Source organism: Mustela nivalis (assembly GCF_964662115.1).
Source record: "Mustela nivalis genome assembly, chromosome: 5".
NCBI lineage: Eukaryota > Metazoa > Chordata > Mammalia > Carnivora > Mustelidae > Mustela > Mustela nivalis.
In genome coordinates, this window is record NC_139024.1 from 87118380 (window position 1) to 87143121 (window position 24742).

General features: G+C 46.5%; 1 protein-coding gene across 2 annotated transcripts in view; it reads right to left on the bottom strand.

Moving 5' to 3' along the window:
• Positions 1–24742, bottom strand: part of TREML2 (triggering receptor expressed on myeloid cells like 2) — a 34167-nt gene that overhangs the window by 1997 nt on the left and 7428 nt on the right. The window contains exons 6-14 of one of the 2 annotated variants that reach the window (XM_082731729.1): positions 16377–16483; positions 15382–15502; positions 13894–14048; positions 11732–11798; positions 9619–11490; positions 7955–8685; positions 5343–5663; positions 1373–1790; positions 225–331 (exon numbers count right to left, since the gene is read on the bottom strand). In XM_082731729.1, the coding sequence (XP_082587855.1) occupies positions 225–331; positions 1373–1790; positions 5343–5663; positions 7955–8015 (907 nt within the window). In that variant the 5' untranslated portion in view covers positions 8016–8685; positions 9619–11490; positions 11732–11798; ... (1 more) ...; positions 15382–15502; positions 16377–16483. Of the gene's footprint in view, positions 1–224; positions 332–1372; positions 1791–5342; positions 5692–7954; positions 8686–9618; positions 11491–11731; positions 11799–13893; positions 14049–15381; positions 15503–16376; positions 16484–24742 lie in introns of those variants that run through there. The other variant, XM_082731728.1, reaches the window with a different exon arrangement.

The following is a 24742-nucleotide window of genomic DNA, read 5'->3' on the forward strand; positions in this document are numbered from 1 at the left end:
CTTCCTGCCAGGTCAGCCCTGGAGGGTCATGCCATGCTGTTCCTGCCTGCCTGCCCTCCCCCCACCCTCCTCCCTCTGCCTGGGTGCTGAGCAGTCCTTGTGGCTGGATGCAGATGATGACAGACCACTTGGGGACAGAGTGCAGTCAGGCGCTTTGGCAAGTGTGTCAAGCCCCCGTGCTCTGCCCCTCCCTGCCGGAGGACAGGAGAGTGGGTTGTACTCACTTCCCCTGTGTCTCTTCTTCCAGAGCCCATAGACCACGATCACCATCAGAGACACTGGGAGGAAGATCAGCAACCCCGGGAGCACAATGGAATACGAATCCTGGTGCCTGAGGGGACAGGACAGAGCGGGGAGGCACTGAGCATCCAGGTGCCCCACCCTGACCCATGTCTTTCTGGATGCCACGTAAGAAGAGCCGGGACCAGGAGAAATCCTCACAGCCCTGGTGGGAGTGACTGCCTCCCTTCCTTGGGGATCCAGCCATGGCAGAAGGAAGTGAGGAGCTCAGAGGTCAGGGGAAGAAGTCCCAGGTGGAGAAGGGCATCTCTCCACTTTAGCACCTTCCCTCCATTGTTCCCCCAAACCTGCTCATCACTGAGGATGAGAAATCTAAGAGACCCCCATTTGTGACAGAAGAAACTGAGAGTCTTGCTCTCCTTGTAGTGAGAGCCTCTCCTCATGGCCCTTCCCTCCTTTGTCCTCTGAAGCAGATGTGGCAGGTGCATAATCTATATGCCCTTGCACCAGCCCTCAGCACCTCCATCTAAATTTTTTTCAGCCCTTGGACCTTCTCCTGTCAGTACAGTCCTCTTGGCTACCTCTTTGCAGGCAGCCCTTCACTGGTGACCAATACGAGCAGTGTTGGTGTAAGAGTTGGTGTATTAATACCCCAGCTCCCTCGCCCTTCAGCCGGGAGTCTGATCCTGGGCCCCAGAGCTTCCTCTAGGCTTGTGCTCTGCTGCCCACAGTAGTGGCCAGCTTGATTAGGTTCTCTACCAACTGCTTCTCTTTCTCCCTTACCCCTGCTCTTTCCAGTACCCCAGGTCCCAGAGGCTGCTTCTGGGGGAGCCCATTAAAGCATCCACCATTTCCCACTTTCTACTCCCAAGTCACGTCCTGTCCCAACCTTCTCCTCTCCACCCACAGACTCATGCTGACCCATCCAACCCTCACTTCTCACTGTCATCCTCTATGTCCCCTCTCCAGCCTGACATCTGGCCTCCCACGACCTCCCATTCAGCATCAGGCCAGACCGACCTCCTGAAAAGGAAAGCTCTGCTATCACATCTGCACCTTGAGGTCTATTCAGGCACCAGCTATTGTTGCTGGATGTGGTCAAAAGCCACCCAAGCCCAGGACCCACAGGTACCTGACAGGGGATAATTTGTTGAGGAGAGACCCGCCGGTGTGGCACATTCCTGTGGTGGGTGATCTGGTTTGCAGATGCCCAGCCCTGGTGGAGATGGATGCTGGGGCAGCAGAGGAGGCTCTGGCATCGCTTGGAGACACAATCACTGTCTGGGATTCCACGGCCCTGCTGGGCCCCATGGTAGAAGGGCCAGGGCTGGTGAAGCTGAAGCCTGTCATGGAGGTCAGTCTGATGGACTCTGAGGCAGTCGGGGGCACGAGACTGGTCAAGGTGAGGAGGCCAGGAGTGAAAACTGTCATGCTGGTGGTGAAAGGGGCATCAGGGCCTGAGGTGGGGGCTGGGCCCGATGTGACAACAATTCTGCTCTTGAGGATATTGGCCAGCTGTCTAAGAGGAGTACTTCTCCTGGTTGTGGAGGCTAAGGGGTCAGAGAGGGAAGAATGTTAGACTGAGTCAGGGGTCTCGTTGATGGGAACAGATCCTTGTCTCCCCTCCTTGACCCTGGACCAAGGATTCTGCTCTGCTGTGTGACCAAATGTGGGCTTGTCAGGGAGAAGAAGTAGGCACAGTAAAGAAGGAAGAGGCTCTCCCAGTTTCTTTAACTTTCCCTGTCAGGCCAACTCTCCTCCCTGTCTCCACCTCTCTAGTCATCTCCAGACCTTCCTTATTCCTGCATGCCAAAGAGATTTCTTCACTAGCATGTTGAACAGGGACCTTCCAGGTGTTCCATAATTGGTGACCAGGGTCCAGAAATGAGGACAAGGAAGCACTGAAGGCCCACATTCCAGAGACCGCCTCCAGCAGCAGGGTCAGATGCCCACCTTAGTTGCTTAAGAAGAGACACCTGCTCCCATCATCCATCCACTCAGCCTTTTACCTCACATTTTCTAGAAGGCTGACATTTGGGTGGTGGAAGAAGAAGGGGTTGTAGAAATCATGAGGTCCCATCTGTGGTGGTATGGTGGAGTCTATCTTTGCAGAGAGCAAGAGAATTGGAGAGAGATGGTGGGGGAGAGAGAGGGCTGGCACAGGCTGCCACATCCCAAGACTGTGCATGGCAAGGACACACTCCTGAGGGCTAAATGGCCACCATGGAAGGTACCCATCTTTCTGGGCAAGGGAACCCAGAACAAGCAGCAGTGGTGAGAGTGGGGATGGGGGAAGAGGCCGACCTGGAGCCAGACCTCCCACATCATCCTACTCAGCAGTGGAGAGACCTCAAAGAACCCTCAGAGAACTCATGTGTGTGTGTCTTAGGAGAGCCAGCATTTAGAGACCCACCTTACAGAGGATGACAAAGGGCTGGGTAGAGAAAAGTAACACCCAACAAAAAGGAGAAGGCAGGATGAGGTTACTGAGAAGAACCCCACCTTCCCCACCTGCTGGGATGAAGGAGAGGGAGTTAGGCAGCAGGCTAATACCCTCCTTCCTACTCTGGGTGGCTTGGGCCATAACCTATGGTTTTCAAGGAGTAGAAGAGCATATATTGCTAGAAGATTAGAGTTTTTAAATGGGCTGAGGATTTTTTATTCCCTAATAACTGAAAAGGTCTGCTAAGTTGGAATCTCCCCAAATGGTCTTTTTAAAAGGTAGACCATGGGATTTGACAAGGGAGGGGGGTATATGCAAAGAGAAAAACAAAACCATTTCATGTTTGTATCCCTGCAAATTAAGACTTTTATACACTTGATTTTAACTATTTCTTGGGTCTAAAGCAGAACTGGAGAGGGGGAATGAGATTCGGCCCCACATCTTAGAGACAGCAGTTGCCCTAGCTCAGTCACAACAGAAGAGGGGGATGCAGGTGGGCCAGGGGATGGGCAAGGGTCAATAACTCATGCCATCACCATTGGCTGTTTTTTTCATGTTCTCTTGCTGGTTCCTCACTCTTTCCTATCTTATAAATGTGGGGGAAACTCAGGGCTTGACCCTTCTTTCTTTTTTTTTTTTTTTTAAAGATTTTATTTATTTATTTGAGAAGAGACAGTGAGAGAGAACATGAGCGAGGAGGTCAGAGGGAGAAGCAGACTCCCCATGGAGCTGGGAGCCCGATGTGGGACTCGATCCCGGGACTCCGGGATCATGACCTGAGCTGAAGGCAGTCGTCCAACCAACTGAGCCACCCAGGCGCCCCCTTCTCTCTTTTTTACACTGAAGGGAGAGCTTCTCTATCCCCTTGATTTTTTAACAGATTTTTTTTGAAATATTATTCACATTCCACATACCACACCCATTTGTAGCACCAAATTCAATGACTTTTAGTCTATTCACAGAGTCATACAGCCACCACCACAGTCAATTTTGGAATATACCCACCGTCTCCAAAAGAAATCCCCACCTTTTAGCTATTAACCTCTACCTCTCCTTCCTTTCCCCCAGCCCTAAGCAACAACTAATCCTCTTTCTGTCTGTATAGAATTCTCAAATCCCCTAGACTTTAAACCATCTTCACAAAGGACTTCCTGGGTGGCTCAGTCAGTTAAGCATTTGACTTTGGCTCAGGTCCTGATCTCAGGGTCGTGGGATAGAGCCCCTCTTCCCTCTGGCTCCCTGCTCAGCAGGGAGTCTCCTTCTCCCTCTCCCTCTGCCCTCCCCCACTCATACTCACTATCTCTCAAATGAATGGATTAAATAAAAAAAATCTTAAGAAAAAAAAAACAAATAAAAATAAACTATCTTCACAGGGATACTTCCCGTGTATATCCCCAGCTCTGACCTCTCAGCTAAGCTCCAGGATTCACTGCTGCTCCATTTGCCCACTTGGGGTTCTAGGAGGTGTCTTGAACTTAACATGACAAAAGATAGCTCTTGATTTTTATCCTCCAAACTAGCATCTCTCCAGCGTCACCCTACCCAATAAATGGTACCGACATGCATCTTGCTGATGGAATAAAAAACCTTACAGTCACTCTTGATTCCTCCCTTTCATTCACCCATCTTACCTCCCAAGTTTACAGAGTGGGCAGGAAGTGTGAACATCACAGATTTGAACCACTTCTCTCCACCTCATGTCCTACTTTAAGACACTCATTCTCAGCCAGAATACACACAATGGCTTCTCGGCTCATCTCCTATCCTTTCACAATCCACCCTCCACACAGCAGCCATTATACTCTTTTTTTTTTCCCAGCCATTATACTCTTAAAGACAAGTCACAACACACTCCTATAAACACTCCAATAGCTTCCTACTGTACTTAGAATGAAGCCCAAATGTGGCATTATAGACTTTAGGGCTGCTGTTTGACTCTCCCAACCTTATCTCCTGCCACTGTGCCCCACACTCAATATGGGGCAGCAACAGAGCCCTGCCTTATACAAGCCTGGCTCTTTCTCACTGCAGGGCCTTTGCACATGCAGTACTCCCTGCCTAGAATACAAAGCACCCACATTTCAACAGGGCTAGAAAGCTCTTCTCACACAGGACTCTGCTTGATGTCATCTGCTCAGGGAGGTCCTCTCTAGTCTCCCATGCTTCACTAGCTCCCCCCCACAACGCTGAGTTACTTCCCAGTTTGTCACACTGCTTGATTTTCTTAAGAACATTTATTGTTATCTATAATTATTCTATAATTATTCTTCTGATGATGAGCAATCGCCTGTCATCTCTCATACGGCAGGACTGTGTCTAGTCTCTGGTACAGATTCGGGACTCGGGGAATGTATATTGAACAGATGATGGAATAAAAACAAAGCACAGAGAGCCCTAAGTGTGAATCTTGTCTCTGCCACTTGCTACCTCTGTGACTGTGGACAAGGTCAGATCCACAGAGGGTTTTTTAGATCTCATTTTCTTCATTGGTAAAGTGGGGGACAACAATGCCTGTGAAGATGTCAGTAAAGGAACCATGAAAACCCTGTAGCACAGTGTGCCCATTGAGGGATTATTCTTCTCACTACATCTGCTGTGAGTGGAGTATGGGGCAGGGAGGACACCCCTACCCTCCCAGTGCCCTGGCAGGCCTGCTCACCTGGAGACACTTCCAGTAGGAAACCCGTCAGGGGGTACAGGGTTCCTGAGCTGTTGCGCATGCACCAGTACCTGCCGGAGTCCTGGCGCCTGAGGGCCGCCATGGTGATCTTGACCACCTTGGCCTTGGGATCGTCCTGCAGCTGGTAACGCGTCCCCTGTACCCAGCCCCTGGCGAATCCAGGCTCACACCGCTTCCTCCTGATTTTGCACCATACCTTGCCCTCCATGTGGTTTTTGCGGCTCTTGTAGGAGCACTGCACAGACAGAGTCTCCCCTTCAAAGTGCTGGACTTTAGTGTACACGTTCTCGGCAGGGACACCTGGGGAGACACTGCTGGTGAGCAAGGTCTGGAGAGAGAGGAGGAAGGAGGCATCTCAAAGGCTGGGATGAGGGGAGAGGAGGTGGATACGACCCTGCTGTCATGGAACCAGAGTTCCAGGGAGAAACACAGCCCTGCTCCGAAAGAACTCCTCCATCCAAGAGAGGAGATGCACAGGCCCTGCTTCAAACAAGCTCCCAGTCTGAGGGGGAAGACACAGGCCACTCCCTCAAGGAGCTTCCAGTCTTTTGGAGTAGTAGACAGTAGCCCTGCCTTCTGGAAGTTCCCAAACTAGAAGGAAGACAATAGTCCATGCCCTTGGTGAGTTCTAGGATGAAGATGTAAGACTAGCCCTCAGGGAACTCTCAGTCTGATGGTTGAGACACAGGCACAGCCTTCAGGGAACCCCCAGGCTAATGGAGGAAACTCAGCCTTTACACTCAGGGAGCCTGTTACAGTCTCCACCTAGAAATAGATGTGATCAGTGCATTTTACAATCCACGGCTGGCGGGGAGAGAGTAGAACTAGGGCTGAAGGTGGGGAATCAGGGGACAGGGAGATGGGCAAAGCTGTGATGGTCTCCCTCCACTCCATTGCCCACCGTAGCCCCTTTTTTCATGGTATTTTCTAGCCCAATGGGAAGGTAATAGCCCCATCTTCAGGGTCTTGTGGGAAAGACCTAGGTCTTGTCCTTAGTGAGAGATATACAGAAGTCACAAAGTTACAAAATTCCAGAGCACAAACAGCTTAGATAAAAAAGAAAATCCAATCGTTGAAAAAATTAAGAGTAGTTATTTATTTCACAAATAACTTCATCATAGTTATCTTTTAAATAGCAAGGTGCTGTAGGTCATTTTTGGTGCGGTTTCATTTTAAAACATTCTAGTTGCATAAAACCCAGAGATTAAAAATGCACAAACATACAAATAAAGTCCCAATGGAGTACAAACCAAAGAACTATACAATTAGTCACAGTTCACCATAGCCTGTTACAGTCTCCACCTAGAAATAGATGTGATCTGTGCATTTTACAATCCACGGCTGGCGGGGAGAGAGTAGAACTAGGGCTGAAGGTGGGGAATCAGGGGACAGGGAGACGGGCAAAGCTGTGATGGTCTCCCTCCACTCCACTGCCCACCGTATGCCCAGCATTTACCCCTCTCACATCCCCCAGAGCCTGACGTCGACACACACACACACACATTTCTCCCCAGCAGGACAGAGCAGAGAGCACACATTTTGGAGTCTAAATAAATATAGGTTTAAACCCTGGTTCCACCACTGACTAACTGTGTGAGTAGACCCCAAAAATCTGCTTCTTTATCTGTCTCAGGTTGACTGTGGGAACTGGGCCCCAGGACTGTGCCTGGAAGGGAGGTGGTGCTCCACGTGCTTCCCTTTCTCAAATCCAGGTTGCTTCAGACTTCTCCAGTGGAGCCCAGAGCTATGACAGCCAAGGACCCCACAAATGACAGAAGATATCTACCTGCTTTCACCCCAGCTGCACTACAGCTGAGAGTTGTGCTAAGGTAGCACCCTGTCTGGACATTCCTTTGTCCTATACAAACCAACAGAATGATCCAAGTCAGTTAACTGGCAGGTGGGAGGTTGGAGGACCCCAGGATTACTTCACACTTCTTCCCTGGCAAGGAGAGGGGGCTTTCTAGGAGAAGTGCAGGGTCGGGAACTCTTGTAAAGGGTCTGTGTTCATTTGTGCCCACCTTCCACCCCTCTCACAGGTGGTGGCCAGAACTGAACAGGAGAGGGTAACTTGGTGACCATGGCAATAAGAAAGGCAGGACTGCAGAAGGCCTCCTCAAGGGGCATTTAGTAGCTATGGGATGAGCGAAGCCTTCAAGGAGGGCTTCCCCCTCAGGACAGGGGGATGAGGAAGAGTGTATTGGCACAAAGCACTCAGCCAGTTAAAACACACACACGTGATGCAATGATTCTTGTAAGAACCAAACAGGGCTTTCTAGAGAAGGGAAGGAGACTTTTTGGGTGAGGAAACAGAGTGTCCGTGATCAGAGGTCCTAACCAAGCCTGGCAGATGAATGGGCCCAACAGCAAGGGTCCAGAGTTTTATCTTAGTTTGTGAGTCCTGTGTTAACTTTGCCTGGGGCCAGATAGTGGGATGTGACCTTCTTACTTGTTAGGAGCCACTAGGTCAGCCCCATCTCCCTTCTCCTCCAACCCCACAAAGCATCAAACAAGATTATTGGGCAAGGAAAAGCAGGGAGGGAGAGTCCAGAAAAAGGCCATTCCCTCCCTCCTATGCCAGCTCCTCTCACCTGAGACAGGGCGCTGGAACCACAGCAGCCCCAGCAGCAACAGCAGGAAGGTGGGAGCCATGGCTCCATCCAGTTGGGGACAGTCACAGGCCAGCAGGGGGCCGGGACACCTCAAATCCAGGGTTAAGGGCCCAGGCCAATGCGGGATGTGCCACTTAGGTCTGCCAGGGAAGGACCTGGCCTTCTCAAAGTGCAGTTGCCCATTTAGGGAAGTGAGGAAGTTGTGGGACCACAGAGATCGGCAGACCGCAGGGCCCGCAGAGCCTACCGAGGGCGGTGCTGGTTGTTGTTCACGCCCTCTTCCCCGAAGCTTCGGGCAGGTGTGGCTGCTCCACCCAGTCTGGGGCCCCTGCAGCGCAGGAAGGGCTCTCAGGGTTTGAAGACTTCCAATCCTTTCCTGGAAACTGCCCAGTGGGTGTGCCTCCTAGCTTGAAGCAGGGGATTGGTGTAGGGGACTGGGGTGAGTTTTCTGGACCCTCAACTACAGGCTCCCTGGGCTCAGAGACCCAGGGGTAGGGGCTCGGGCTGGAGCAGAGCACCTCGGATCCTAGGTTTTCAGCAACACACATTCCAAATGAGTTTTCTTGTCAACTCCATTCATTCATTTCACTCAGCTCTCTATGATGCGCTCCTTCTGGTGCCCTCTTTTGCCAAGTTCCGGGCTGGTCAGAACAGTCCCCCTCGCTCATACTACCAAAGCACCCCTTCCGAGCTCAAAGATGATCTTATTTCTGCTACAGTTAGAGTGACGGAAAAAAAGATGCAAATTGTTAAGGCTCAGGGCATAGTTTGGGCTCGCGCTGTGACACGTGGGGACACACACACACACACAAGCTGTCTTTCCTTTTGACTACTCACTTGTCTCCTTATCTTTAACCCTCTCTCGCATTCTCCTACCAACCAGTCTAATCACCCACCAGCTCCGCCCCTCCCCCGCCTCCCTCTTGCAGGCTCCCCTCCCCCGCTTCTCCAAAAGCCACGCCCCCAGCCCCCCCCTCCCCGGGCCCCCGGCCTGGCCCCCTGCCGCATGCGCATGCCCACTCAACTTCCTCTCACTCAACCCTATCTTGCCCAGACAGCCGCCCGGCTGCAGCCGAAATAACCCAGCATTTGGCCCAAGACCCCACCCTTCACTCAGTCGAGAGCTCTAAGAATCAGAAAAATAGAATTCTGACGTCCAAGAGCTGTGTCATCTGCTCACTGGGGGCGAGGGGGCCTACACGATTATGTGTTTCCCCCTACGCGCCCTTCTTTTCCTTAGACAGGAACTTTGTTTTCCTTAGACAGGACTCACAAGTAAAAAGTCTTCAACTGAGCTTGAACTCGCAAACACCAAACCAAGGAAGCTTGATCTCTGCTGACTCCAAACTTTCAGTCTCTTAACTTACTCTATTCATTCATTCGTTCCTCTCTACAGTCTTACGCACCACATGAGGTGCCAAGCATATGGGGTAGAGGAATGTCACTTTAGACCTCTCAGCTCCCAGAAGACCTGTTTCACTTTCTTCATTCACCCTTACTGTTTAATAGGTCTTCCCAGTGTTCAGATGACTGCGTTCAAAGGGTCTTTGCCCTCCCAATGCATGGTGTCTTCCTTCCTTTCTTCCATCCCAAACCCTAAGTGGCTTCAAGAATGGGAGCGGGGGGGGGGGGGGTCCACTTACCTCTTGTAGGGACTTATTTCCTGGAATCACAGTGATAGCTGTGACGATAAAACCCAGCACTCTCATTCCACTGAGAGAGGAAGTATAAATTGGATTCATTGTCTCTTGAGAGAAATTTGGAAGGATTTATCAAGGTCTCTAAAAATGTGTATCCATCAGGCTTTTAGGAACAAGATGATTTAACATAGCACTAGATTATTTTTCTTTACATTTATTTTCCCATCAAAAACTAGGATCTAATTTAGAGTAAAATTCCCCTTTCCACAAAGAAAACTCCAGATTCAGTTTTCTTCAATTTCTTCAGTGAGCTGTACCAAATACATAAAATGAAATAACACCAATGTTACGGAAACCGTTGAAGATAGAAGAGGAGATATATCCCAACTTAATTTGTAAGGTCAGAATATCCTTGACACTAAAACCTGACAAGGACATTACAGGAAAAGAGAAGTACAGATGTGCATGCTTTATGCACATAGATAGAAACATTTCTAACAAACCAAAAGCAAATCAAAACCGTCAATGTATATAATAACATAAAACAATATGACCAAATAGAGTTTATCTCAGGAATGCTACCTATGTTCAACATTTGAAAATCGGTCAACCTAATTCATCCCATCACCAGAATAAAGGACAATTATGGGATTATCTCAAACAGATGCAGAAAAAAGAATTTGCACTACTCCCACCATAATCACGACCAATTCATAATTAAAAACTGTCAGAAAAAAAAAAGTTGTAGAAGAGAATGTCCTGGCTTTAATAAGGGACATTTACCAAAAACCTATCTCTAACACTGTATTTATGGAAAATATGTTTTATGTTGGCTGCATTTCTCTTAAGATAGTTCAATGGTAGATGTAGATTCTGAGAGCTCAATGCCCTGGCCTTGCTAGATGGTCGGTGTTCTGAATATGATTCTGGGCTTTTCTTGTTTTATGGATGTAATATCTTCTGTTCCCTGAAACATTTATCTTTCACTCCCAAGCAATTATCCTGTTTGTTCAGTGTGATTTTTCTCTTAGGCTATGAATCTCCTCATGTATAGAGCAAACAGAATAATGGATCCTGGCTATCACATCTTATTTGCAGACAAAACATTTTGGAATAATTGTCTTCTGCTCACATTTTGGGCTGCCAAGTCATCTGCTTTTGCCCATGTTAATTGCATCTGAATTTTTTTTTTAACTTCAAGGAATGCCTCAGTTTCTGGTCTGCTGATTATGACTTTTCTTATTTGCAATTTAACAATTTATTTTGGAGTAATTTAGCTTTTAACATATTTAAGCTAGGAGGAGAGGAAAGCTAGTGAGATTCGTGTGCCATCTTGCTTAGTTCCCCCTACACATTTCAGTTGCATTTGAGCCCAAGGAAAAATACAGAGGACTTTCAGGTAGTGCAGAGGTGAGAAATAGAGAACAGGTGAGGAAGTGAGGCAGGTGCCCAGCTGAAGGGGGGGGGGGCGGTGAGAGAGGGCAGGAGTCCAGCGAAAGAAGAAGCAGGCTGTGGTGAGGGAAGGTGTTACCTGGGGGCTGGTCCAGGAAGCCGAGTTGTTGATCAGATGCAGAGAAACCTTCCGTGGGTGATCAGCCTGGAGGAGTTAGGGGCTGGGGAGGTGGGTCTCAGAGCGCTTAGTACTGGGATGAAGGCTCAATCAGATGAATGGGAGATGGAGGATTTCTCAAGAAGGCTTTCTTCACAGGACTGTGGCATGAGTAGTTAGGGGGAGATTCTCCCAATAGCTGGGCAGGGGCAGGAGACAGGGTATCTTGGATCTGCAGAGGATGCACCCAAGAGTCCTAGGGCCCAGGCTGGTCTGACACAATCAGAAACTTCCATCACTGCTGTCCCTACAATATCCTTATCACCCTGAGGAGGGAGGATGAGGAGGAAATTCTAAATTGAGGTGAATCTTTTCCTCACCTTCTTTCCCTGCCCCTTCTTCCTACCTATCCCTGTTACTGATCTCCCCCTCTGTCCCCCTCCCTTCCTTTTGCCTACTTCCAGGCACCCCTTCTTTTCCCCTAAAAACTTGGCTCCGGATAGAGATAGGGATCAGAGTTCAAGTAGGGTGGGAGGGATAGAGCCAGGGGAGTAGAAACAATCTTACCAGGTCAGAAAGGACAGGGACATCAGGCTGAACCATCAGCAGGGTGGTCAGGCTGAATCATCAGAGGCTATTGAGGCCAGAAAAGAAGAGGAGATTTGCTGAGGTGATGGGAGCATGGGGGAAATGGTAGAGAGAAGGCTCCAGAATCAGAGCTAGGCAGACCAGGTATGGGGGCCACACAGAAGGCTATAGGGAGGGGTCTCAGGAGCCATCAGTAGAGAGCCTGGGTTTTTGCCCTGTCTGTGCTCCTAAGGGCTGGGTGACAGGTTTTGGCCAACCACATGGATCTCTGAGCCTCATTTCCTCAACTGTGACATCTTGGATAGCCCCTGAGATGCTTTAGGCTCTGAATTCTGGAAGGTTTCACAGGGAAGGAGGAATAAAATGCCTGTATATTCTCTCACAGTGTTCCTATTCCCACTGAGCACTTTACTGTGTCTTCATTTTGCTGGTTGAAAAGATGTAAAGTAGCATTTCATGGTTGTTTTAATGGACATTTCCTAGATTACTAACATGTGTGAATACTGTTTGCCTGAATAGTAAGTTTATCAAGTTTTTTAAAAATTTAACTAGAATGTGAGAGTGATCTGGCTGCAACATCTGTCACCCAGCTGATCACCAGGATTGATTGGGTTGATCTGACTGACTAGACAGTTGTCCTCTTCCTCCCTCACCACTCACCCCCTTCCCCCCACCCACCTTCCCCTACCCACCTCTCCTTCCTCATCCTTCAGTTTGTTTCCCAGAGTCAAATGTCTGTCATGGTTCATCTCCCTCTCTGATTTCTTCCCATTCAGTTTTCCTCCCTTCCCCTATGATCCTTTGTGCTGTTTCTTATGTTCCACATATGAGTGAAACCATATGATAATTGTCTTTCTAAAGAATATACATTCTATTTACTTAACTGAAGAGCCATATTTATATTGATTTACTCCTGTTGCTCCTTTAAACTTACCAGTATCTACATATTTGTCTCATGAGACAAGAACTTGCCATCCTTTCATGGTCTTCTGGTCTCTTCTCCTCACTCTGTGTTAATGTTGTCTGGAATATTACTTTTCAGTTGTCATGGATATATTTTCTTTTTCTCTAAATGTTGGCTCTAGTTGCTTTTTGTTTGTTTGTTTAAGAAAAAATATATACTCTCCAAGGTGCTTGATCACACTATTTCCTCATCTCTTGCAGCATCTTCTGGATTTGTTTTGAGTATTTCCACCAGGTATATGTTCAGTGGGGATCTTTGCATGTGGAAAACTTTCTGAGGCTTTCAAAGTCCCAAAGTATTATGATCACATTTTGAATGACAGTTTGGCTGGATATAAAATTCTAGGTACGAAGTTCTTTTTTTCAATCCTTTAATAATACTCAACTGTCTTCTGGCATCCAGTGCTCCTCTTAAGAATTCTAGTGTAGACCTGGGGCACCTGGGTGGCTCAGAGGATTAAACCTCTGCCTTTAGCTCAGGTCATGATCTCAGGGTCCTGGGATCGAGCCCTGTATCAGGCTCTCTGCTCAGTGGGGAGCCTGCTTCCTCCTACCCCTTGTCTGCCTCTCTGCCTACTTATAATCTCTGTCTGTCAAATAAATAAATAAATTCTTTAAAAAAAAAAAAGAATTCTAGTGTAGACCTAATTCTTGTTCTTCTATAGGTGATCTGAAAGTCTTTAGAATTTAATCTCTGTCTTCGATATTCTTACACTTCATATGATGAGTTTAGGGCTGTATGTGTGTGCATGTGTGTTTGTTTCCTATTTTCCCTTCTTGGCAATATACGAACCTTTATGATCCAAGATCTTTTCTTCTATAATTTTGAGATTTATATTAATTTTTCTTCAATTTTTTTCTTTCCATCTTTTTTCTTTCTCAGGGATTTTTGTAACCATTATTTTGGTACATCTACTTTTCTGTTTCTTCGCTTGTCTTTGATTTTTTAATCTTCTATGCTTTACAGGAACTTTCTAAAGGGAGAATTCCTGAGCTTTTCTTCTAGCTCATGCTCTTACCATGTCTATTCTTTATTTATCACATATATTGTGGTCTTTATTTCAACCATAATATTTTTCACAAGTATTATTTTAATTTAGCAGTTTTAATGGTTCTTGCTTTTGAATCATTAGTTTATGAATATACCCTTACCTCTTAGCTATACTGGCAATATTTACCTGTAATTTTTGTGCTTTCAGTCCCCATAGTTCTTCTTCAGATGGTTTCGTTTGTTTGGTATGTTGTTACTCTTTTAAGGTAGTAGTTCTCTTAAGGCACCAAGTTATTTTGGCTTCTGAATTCAGATACCCCCTAGGGTGATCATATTCCCAGTCTACTGATAAGGGAAGAAAGGAAGGCTAGATCCTTTTATCTCATGAACTTTAAAAGTGGTACTTAGAGCATAAGAGTACCCCTTGTGTGCCCACATTGCTGTCATTCTCATTCTCTGGCCAGGGTTTCACCTTTAAACACTTTGGGACATCTTCTTCAGTTTGTAACCCACCTTGGACTTGGGAGAAGGAAAGGGTTAGGGAGAAAATGCCCATAGGCAGTTGGCCACCTATCTTCTTCAGTCACCCATTGTTTTTTCTAGGCTGCGTGGCCCACTAGAGCACCTGTGACCTAGGCTGATGAGCCTATTTTTGCAATGAAGGGAAGGTCATAATGGTCTCAAAGCCCACAACTCCAAGAGTCAAGAGCAGAAATCAAAAGTTTCCTCTCACCTGTTTTTTGTTATGTCTCCAGCCACCATCTGCCCATTTGTGATCTCACACCCACATTTTCACACCAATATAGCTTCTGGCTTCCACATTATGTTGGTTCCATTTGGTTTCATTCCAGAAATCCCATGTCTAACTGACTTTAGACATTAACTCTAGAGGAACTAGAGTTAATGACCTCTATCCTCCTCTAGAGTTAATGACCTCGAGAGGAGGTCATTAAGTTCCTCTAGAGTTAATGACCTCTATCCTCCTCTTTATTCCTCTCTCCCCAGTTTTGAATCTGAGCCTTGGAGTTGCCTAACTTGGAGGCCGCATGAGCTATCTGGCTGTCCCTTCCTAGGACTCTCCCTTCTGGTGACCACCTGACCTACTTGGATCAGAGCCATTAAGAGAGGGAGAGCCAGAGTTCCTCTCAAGAGAAGTTATCAGAACTACGGAGGACAAAAAGAAGACAGTGACTGCCTAGGGAACTAGAATAGAGAATGAGATTTGCCTCTAAGAACCTTGAAAGGAAGTAGAAAGGGGACAGAGCCAACTCCTTAGGATCCCTCAGGTCAGGGGTAACTGATGCTTGGGATCTTTATAATCAGCTGAAGTCTAGTTTGGCACTTAGCCCAAAGGGGAGGAGTTTCACCCTAAGCTAATGGGAAGCAAGGGGCAGACCTGGGACACACTGATGCGGGGTCTTCCTGGACAGGCTTGCCTCCTGGGGCACCCAGCACACCCATGAACTATCTTCATGTTCAGGTCAGATTCTGCATGTTTATCTCCCAGGGTCTCAAGCCTAGCAAGCCCTGAAGGTAGCTTCCCACCAGCCAAAGCTCCAGAACCCAGGAGCTCAAACCACAGACATAGGCCTCCTTGGTGCTCCCTTCCCCAAATCTGAGGTGACCCAAGCTGCCCAGTCACTCTTCAAATACCTCACTGAGACCCCAGACCTACCTGTACTTGGTAGAAGCCAGGTGGGTGTCCACACAAGAGAAGTGGTTGGGGCTAAAGCATAAAGAAAGTAGACCGCAACTGTCCACAGGCCCCAAAGACAGAATTGAGTCTGGCCCCAAAGCTGTGAGAGAAAGTAGGGGACATGGAGATAGTACCTCAGGGTCTGTTAGAACAGGGGTGATCTGTGCCCAAGATCCACACACCACTGCTATAGCTGTATGTGTGTAAGAAAAAAAGAAACATAGAGAGACACTCTGGGTTTCTGTCTAGTGAACCTTGGGCAGATCTTTCCACCAGTTGGGGCTGGGACTATTAGCATGAGGGAAGAGCTCTTCCCTGAAGACAGGGCCCTCAATCCCCTTGGATCAGAGCAGAAGATCTGGTGGGATCTGAGGTGATTGTAGTACATGAAGGGGGCAAGCGACAGTTCTTCCCAGACCTGGAAGGGATGGGAGTATTTCCTCAAGAAGGAAGCTCAGCTGGAGATACCACCAAGCTGATAATTCTGAGAATAGTGACCAAGTTGCTGCAAGAGTTGTAACTTCCACACCATTAGGGGGCACTGAGTCCTCCTCCCTCAGCTAAATCATGGTGATGAAAAAGTCAGCATCTAGCCCACCCCAGATTGTGTGCTGAGAGTTCTGAGCTGCCATGTGGGGCTTGGAACTGTGACTAACCTGGCATACTCATTTACAGATGTCTGCTGACCCTGGGTTTTCCTCATATGGCTCTCCCTTGAGAGGGTGCTGGCATTTCACAAAGAGTGCCTATCCCACCAACTCATAAAGTTCCACAGGCACAACTCTATTTCCCCAGGAGCCTGGATAACAAGCCCTCAAGTCAGGGCCCTAACTGTCTCCAGCTACCCCTCTCCCAGGGCTGGAGTAATAGGAAAGGAAGCACACACCCACAGCATAGTCCCCAAAGCCAGCCTTCTGGTCACAGAACCACCCTCCTCCCTTCCCCACCCCTCCACTTCACCCTCCCGATCTCACCTGAGGCCAGGAGCACCAGCAGGACAGGTGGCAGGATCAAGCATAGGGCTCCCCAAAGATGTTACTCCCAACCTATTTCTGACAGTGGAGGTGAGAAGGGGAGACCTCTGGGGAGAGGGAAGCAGAAGGTGAGCCTGATTCTACTGCAGCTTCCCAGCATTTCGAAACCAGAAAAATTAAGAAAGGCCAACACCTTGATTGAGGAAGGAAGTAGCCTGACAGGGAGGCTCTGTGGGCAGTGGGGAGGAAGGAGCAGCGAGGCCTAGGTGGGGGTCTACCACCTTCAGGGTCTGTTTCTGGGCCTGAAGATCTCAGTCCTGCCTCAGGCACTCACTTTTGCCCAGCTTCTTCCCATTTCACTCTCCTCCACCATTGCTACAAAAACGTCTAAGAATGCCCAAGAAGAGATCTACGGTAAAAGAAGAGGCCATTCCTCTATTCTTTTTTTTTTTTTTTTTTTAAGAGATAGAGATAGAGCAAGTACACAAGTGAAGCAGGGCAGGGAGGAGGAGAAGAGGGAGGGAGAGAATCTTAAGCAAGCTCCACAATTAGTGGGGAGCCTGACTCAGGACTCTATCTTACAACCCTGAGATCGTGACCTGAACAGAAATCAAGAGTGGGATGCTCAACCGACTGAACCACCTAAGCACCCCACCATTCTTCTATTCTGGTTCTCCATGCACTACCTGTGTGTGGTTGGGGGGCTGTGGGGTCTCTCTGGTCCCCAGGGCAGCTCAGGGTCTGTACTTCAGGCATGGTGGGTCAGTGATGTGTTTTCACCCTGGGAGGTTTTTGAATGGGGGCCGAGTTTCAATTCCAGGCACTGTGAAGGTGGTGAAGAGGTGCTGAGCAGGGAGTATCAGAGGAGAAGGCAAAAAGGATGGGTCCGTTGGGCACAGGAAGCAGGGAGGAGAGCTCAACACTAATTCCACGTCTTCAATTCTCATTCTTCTCATTCCCTAAAAGGGTTCCATCAACATTGGTTGGAAGAATCCTCGAGTGGGTGAAAGATGAAAAAGTCTCTCATTTTAACAATGTGTGTGTAAAATGTAAAGAGGGAAAGGACATCCAATATTGGAACAAACTGAGAAACGAGGTGTGTTAGAGAGGAGAAGGGAGTTGGGGTAAATTGGAAGGGGAGGTGAATCATGAGAGACTATGGACTCTGAAAAACAATCTGAAGGGTTTGAAGTGGCAGGGGTGAGAGGTTGGGGTACCAGGTGGTGGGTATTATAGAGGGCACAGATTGCATGGAGCACTGGGTGTGGTGAAAAAATAATGAACACTGTTATGCTGAAAATAAATAAATAAATTTTATTTTATTTTATTTATTTATTTATTTTTTAAAGATTTTATTTATTTGACAGAGATCACAAGTAGACAGAGAGGCAGGCAGAGAGAGAGAGAGGGAAGCAGGCTCCCCGCTGAGCAGAGAGCCCGATGCGGGCCTCGATCCCAGGACCCCGAGATCATGACCTGAGCCGAAGGCAGTGGCTTAACCCACTGAGCCACCCAGGCGCCCAATAAATTAATTTTAAAAAAGAGAGAGAAACAAAGCGGTAATGTATTAACTATCCGTGATTCCATGCTGATATAAGTAAATGGTGGAGTAAATTTATAGGTAAGTAGGGGAGAACAGACAAATCTGTACAGAACTCCAAATAATTTATATGGATCCTCTGCCCTCAAGGGGAGACACATAAACCTCACCCCTTAAGTGTCATCTGTCTGCGGTGCCTTCTTCCAAAGAGAGTGGCGTGGAAAGAGGGAAAGAGTAACTTCAGAGTGGACAGACCTGGCAAGCACCACCTCAGCTCCATGACCAAGTTTAAGAGTGATCCCGATACTCATGTGGATTGTATGTACCCCTGACATGATCTGATGAGAATGGCACTTTACTTCTATAGTCTTCCTCCCAAAACCCCTTACCCCATGAGAGAAAATATCAAACAACTCTCAAATGAAAGACAGGTATTTTTTAAGAACTTAATTTGATTAGGCATAAAGAACAGCAAACAAGACCATGTAAGGGACTAACATATCTAAGGAAGGCACACCGACCAATGTACGTGCCCAGTGTGCTCTGAACTCACATGGCTGGTGTTCCCAGTTGGTTATAGCCTAGCTTCCGCTAGGTGTATTCAGTCTCCTCTTCATGGAACAAGATCGTCTCACCTCCCTAAAATGAGCAGACACTCTGGCCTGCTTAAGACCACTCATGATCCTAGACTACCCTGCCCTGGTCTTTCTGTGGAAGAAGGACCAGGGAGAGGGGTGACAACAAAGGGGAGGAGGTGGAAAGCTGGAGTCTCTGAGGAAAATAAGCAGGGGTCCTGGAGCCCAAGTTGTCATTGGGCACCAGGAGGCTGTTCAGGGCAGAGGGGACAAAATAGAGGAGGAGTCTACAGCCTCTTCCTGTCTGTGACCACCACAGAACTAAAATGAGGGCACAGCTACCCTGCATTAATTGTATTTCTAGGCTTTGTAGAGGCATCAGCCTACATTAAGACCCCATAGCCTGTGCCCACCCCTTTCTCTGGTCCCCAGTGTGTCTGGTCTCCCCAAGGCCCCAGTCCTAACTGCAATGCTGGTCATGCCTCAAACCATGCTGAATCTCTCAGGGCTGCTCCCCAACTAGCTTCACAGGTGTCGGGCCATAAGGGGGTCCTTTTGCAAGGAGCTGGAACAGAGAACTGTATGCAATGGCTGCTTACAATGGTACCTTATCCTGTGTAGTGTCCTAACGCTACCATACTGTGGACACTCTTTGTGCCTCTCCAGACAGACTGTGAGCCCCCTGAAGGCCAGGCAGCCTTTTCTCTCTGTGAGCCCTGCCTTGTTCAATCTTGCAACATCTTCCAGGCATTCTCCTTGATCTGACAAGGAAGGGACCACAGAGCTCATCTCCAGCTTCTAATCATGGAGGCTAAGCTACAAAACAATGGACAAGAGACTTGTCCAAGGTCTCATGGAGATTGCACAGTTGAGCTGGGCATTGGAACCCTGTCCCCCAACACTCCCTAGCAGTTTGCCCACTGCTAAGCAGCCTTGACCCACCCCGACTGTGTCCCCATCATCCCTCCAAATAGGCTGCCCTCACTCTCACAGACCCATGGACAAGGAAGCATTGGAAGAGACTTGGGAGGAAATGGATGCAAGGATTTAGGCACCAAAATCATATGAGCTTCTGATTTTTTTTTTATTTTTCTTTGAAAGTGAAAAATAAAAAAAAAATCAGAAGTATAATTCCTTTTTTAAGAGAAGTCTGCTTTCATCGAATGGAAACTCTAAATTAAACTACCCAGCTGTAAAAGTACCACGTGCTATAAAAAGTTTTAATCTGTATTAATAAGAAGTTAAATTTATAACAAGGAACTGAAAGCTTTGTTGGCTAACCGGTTCTGTTGAAAGAGAACGCTTGAAAGCAGGCTGTGCGACAGAATTTCCTGCTGTGGCGGAGAGGTCCCCTGTCCTCTTGCAGGGCACAGCAGCCACTAGTCACGTAAGGTCACTGAGCATCTGACATGTAGCAGGTGCCACTGAAGAACCGAATTTTGATTTTTCATTGAATTTTAATTAACTTAAATGCAAAAAGCCATGTGTGGTTAGTGGCTAGAGTATTGGCACAGCTTGAAGTGAGTGAGGTCAACTTTAACAATATCCAGCCTCCCTCCAAAGGGGCAGATTTCTTTGTTGCATAGTGTCTGTGAATGTCGAAACTATAAAGCCAGTTGAAGATCACATATGAGAAAGATCTCGGTGCATTGTCTAAAAGACAATATTCAAAATATGACTGTGCTTCAGATTGGGATCTTAAGTAAGATCCCGAAACCTAACACATAATGGGAAAAACGGATTAATTAATTACCTTGCTAAATGCTTCCGTCCCACAAAAATCTGCGGAGAAGAGAAAGCTGAGTTTATTGCTCACGGCGAACAGGGAGGACACCGCCTCGGCAGAGCTGTGGCAGTGTCCCAGAGGAAGGCAAGGTCCGAGTTTATCGAGAAGTTTGGTTGAAGGCAAGTGTTGGCATAGGAGGGGTTGAATCAGGAGTGGGGAAGGATTGCTGTACATCGGTCCAGGACTGGCAGGAACAGCAAGGCGAGGATTTTGAGGCAGGGATTCAAAGGCTCTTAGGGCACAGACTATCTCGTGATGCTTTCCATTGGAGAGTCGATGGATCTTCTAGGAGGTGTCTATAATGAACAATGAAACCGTTTACCTAGTCAAAAACACCTGGAAAAGTAAAGTAATACTTAGGAACTGTGGAAGAGCAAAGTCATGTTGACATGGGTGGTAAGATGTGGCCCAAACGGAATGTGGTTATAATGGTTTCAGCACATAGCACAAACATTTATTTTTCAAACAAAGGCTATCATGGACAAAAGCAACACCGGAGAAGAGCTCCACGCGGACACTGGCCCTCCTGCCTGCAGCCACAGGAGCCACATGGTGAAGGTCTGAACTGCAGCGACTCTGAGTCAGACAGATGCTCTTGGCTCTTCCTGGAATGAGAGACAGTGGCAGCAAACACCTGCCACTCTCCACCTGATCCCCTCCTGGAAGAAAGCTTCTCATCACTCATCACGCCCCATGTTCTGTTGAGGTACGAGTCTTTCTGCTGTCCCCCTCAGAACACACTGTAAGACGACTGAAAGTGGCCGTCGCCAATAGGCTCCTCAGCTGTGGGATATCACATGGCTGGCTGCAGTTCTCGGACTGTCTTGTCTTGAATATGGGACAAGGACCCCAGGAAGCTGGAACATTCAGCTGATCTTCCTTTTACTATCTGTGTAAGTAACAGACTGTCTAAATCTAAAAATGGTTCCTGTGTCTTCTGCACCAAATTACTGAGGCCTGGCCTCACAGGTGCTTGCCGAGTAACAGATGAGAGACAGAGGGGAGATATTTGCAGTGTCTAAAACTGACTGTGGATGAATACCTAAAGGAACCAAGGAGTTACTGAGAATCCGCAAGCAGAAGAAAGGATGCCCAACAGCAGAAAGATCAGAAGCAGGAGATCCACCGCAATAAAAATCCAAATGCCTAAAAGCCCACGGATAGATGTTTGATCTTGTTTGTTCTCAGAGAAACACTCCTGTGAAACGCTGAGCTGCCCTTTTTACTGGGCAGACTGGCAGGGGCTAGGAAGTTGGATAAGATTCAGTATCGGTGAGATTGTGAGAAAGTTCTGGAACTACCATGTGGAATAAATGTGTGACTGTCCTACACTTAGTGCCCAACTCCTCACTGTATACTCTATTGTGGTTACTGGTTTTTGTGTCCTGTTGAGGAAACATTTGCCTACTCCAAGGTCATATTTTCTGTTTTCTTCTAGAAGCTTTCTTGTTTATACCTTTCATATTTAGGTCTATGATCCATTTTAGTTCATTGTGTGTATGGTGTGAGAGAAGGGTAAAAGACTTTTTTCCTCCTAGGTGACTATCCAAAAGACCATCAACATCTGTTAGGAAGACCAACCTTCCCCACTAAATTCCAGGGGCACCTGTGTGATAATCAGGTGAATACACACATGGATGTGTTTCTGAACCCTTGCTTTATTCGTGTTATGCCTCCTGGGTATGTGATCTAGAAAAAAGTCTTACATGGATCCTCCATCAGGAAGATGATGAGGATGTTTACTTCAGACTGCTTTTCATTTTTCTGGATTTTGCTTGTTTGTTTATTTCTATAGTCAGCTGCTGAAGCAGGTTAGGTGTCCATCACAAGGGGAACAGAAAAGTAAAATTCAACACTTACATGGAATCATACACAGCAGGCAAACAAATCGAAGATTTAAATCTACATTGAGAGAAAGACAACTATCATATGATCTCCCTGATATGAGGAAGTGGTGATGCAACATGGGGGCTTAAGTGGGTAGGAGAAGAATCAATGAAACAAGATGGGATTGGGAGGGAGACAAACCATAAGTGACTCTTAATCTCACAAAACAAACTGAGGGTTGCTGGGGGGAGGGGGTTTGGGAGAAGGGGTTGGGATTATGGACATTGGGGAGGGTATGTGCTTTGGTGAGTGCTGTGACGTGTGTAAACCTGGTGATTCACAGACCTGTACCCCTGGGGATAAAAATATATGTTTATAAAAAATAAAAAATCTTAAAAAATAAATAAATAAATTAATTAATCTACATTGAGCAACAAAGACAGTCTCAAGCAAAATAGAAGGATTGAATGAAGTTTATAAACAGTTACAGTTTTCCAAAAAAAAAAAAAGGTTAAATTGCAACTTCCATACAGTTGAAAAATTAAAGATTCTTTTTAACTTATACTCAGTGAATAAACCAGGCAAACATTAAGACCGGTTAGAAAAGGAAGTCAAGAAGTATACATTTATATGGAGGAAAAAGGAATGTTGAAACAAATTGCATAGGAAAACAAACCAGTCTGGGATTTATTTTCCCCCACAGCAGGGGAAGGAAGACAGGACAGGATCTGCATGTCTACCACTTATCTGCAACTTGCAAAACTATAAAATACCTCCCCCAGAATCAGAGAACACAAGGAAGAATGTGCTGTAGACAATGCAGTTTTCCACCCAAGTGCACATTTTTTATACAATAAAATGAAATGCGTATGAAACAAGGCACATAAAATCAATTCTTCAATGATCTACACAGATAAAAATAAATATATGGACAGAGGTGCCTGGGTGGTTCAGTGGGTTAAGCCTCTGCCTTTGGCTCAGGTCATGATCCCAGGATCCTAGGATCCAGCCCCATATCGGGCTCTCTGCTCAGTGGGGAGCCTGCTTCCCCATCTATCTCTGCCTGCTGCTCTACTTACTTGTGATCTCTCTTTGTGTCAAATAAATTTTAAAAATCTTAAAAAAAAATAAACATATGGACAGTAGATTGAAAGGGTACACATTAAATATATTAAGAGGATGCCTGTGGGAAGGGATCATAATGGATGGGTGAAGATGAGAAAAATAAAAATCCATTAAACCAAGTGAATGGTAAAGTATTTCCACAGGTGACTGTGCCAAGAGATAAGGAGTAGGACAACTCAGTTGTGAGCACTTAAAGATCTTAAATTTAAAAAAAAAAAAAAAAAGGCAAAAACAAAGCATGTTTGCAATTGGCTTTCTCCCCAACCCTGTAGGTGTATGTTACTTCCTAACATTAAATGAGAGGTTATAGGTCCAGTTTGGGACAGGAACTGGTTTATCCCGAAACCACACAGTGTGTAGGAATGGGAATATTTAAGGAGGAAGGACTGGTCTGGGAGCCTGGCTGCAGGAGATGGGCAAGGACACTTGCTCAGATTTGCTCAATAGACTAGCCTAGTCCTGCAAAGGTGACATTCTCTACACAACCATGCAGAGGAGGTGGAAGGAAATGGTGACTTCTCTTTGCACCTGGTCACTTCTCTTTTCAGCATGTCACAGAAAATGGACGAAGGACAACAAGGAAAGGGGATCAGAAGATTTTGTTGACCTTCATGGGTTTACAGCCTCTATCTTTAAAGAAAGTATGGAAACAGTAGAGCTTTTATTTTGCGTTTGTTTTTGTTTTGTTTTGTTTTGTTTTGTTCCCCCCCCACACACACTAAATAGAAATGAGGGTTCTTAGTCTGTTTCTGGCAATCTGTTAATTTATTAGGATAGTTGTCTTTCGTTTGCTTTCTGATAGGCATATTAAATTTAGTTAAAGAGCACATCTGTATGCTACAACTTGATTACATCTTTTTTTTTCTAGCTATTTTGTATTTTTTTCTTTCCCACAGAGAAGCCTGGTCCTCAAAGATCAGCCCCAAAAGACCTGCCCTTGGTTTCAAATGTAATCAGTTCTGATTTTACGAGGTTTTAAAAAGTTTGTTGTAAACAAATGCTAAACTGGAACTATTTTCACGAACGTGACTGCCATGGAACCTGAATTTTCCAAATGTCACTGAGGAATTAATGATCATGTGGGTATCCCAGGAGTAGAATGAAGCAGAGAAATAGGAGTTGTTTTCTTAAACACACAGAGATGTTTGAGAAAAGTACCATAGATTTTGGAATAGGAAAAAATAGGAATTCTCTGTGTTTGTATCTTCTTATGTAATATGTAACACATAATAATGCCTAACATATTGTTTTTGGTAAACAGTAACTTTTATTATAACATAAATTTATCATTTAAAAAGGGTGTATTTGTCATAACACAACAACGAATATATGTTTGTAATTGTCTTTCACTGACAAAAAAAAAAAAGACTTTTCAAATTTGAACTGCTTTCATCTCAGTTTTGGCTGAGATTTTTGGGGACAGAGGCTGTGGACCATTCCTCCCTTCTTCCCATGGACCTTTCTGCCCCATAAAAGGTCTGCACAATCTTTTCTCAGACTTTCTGGCAGCCGG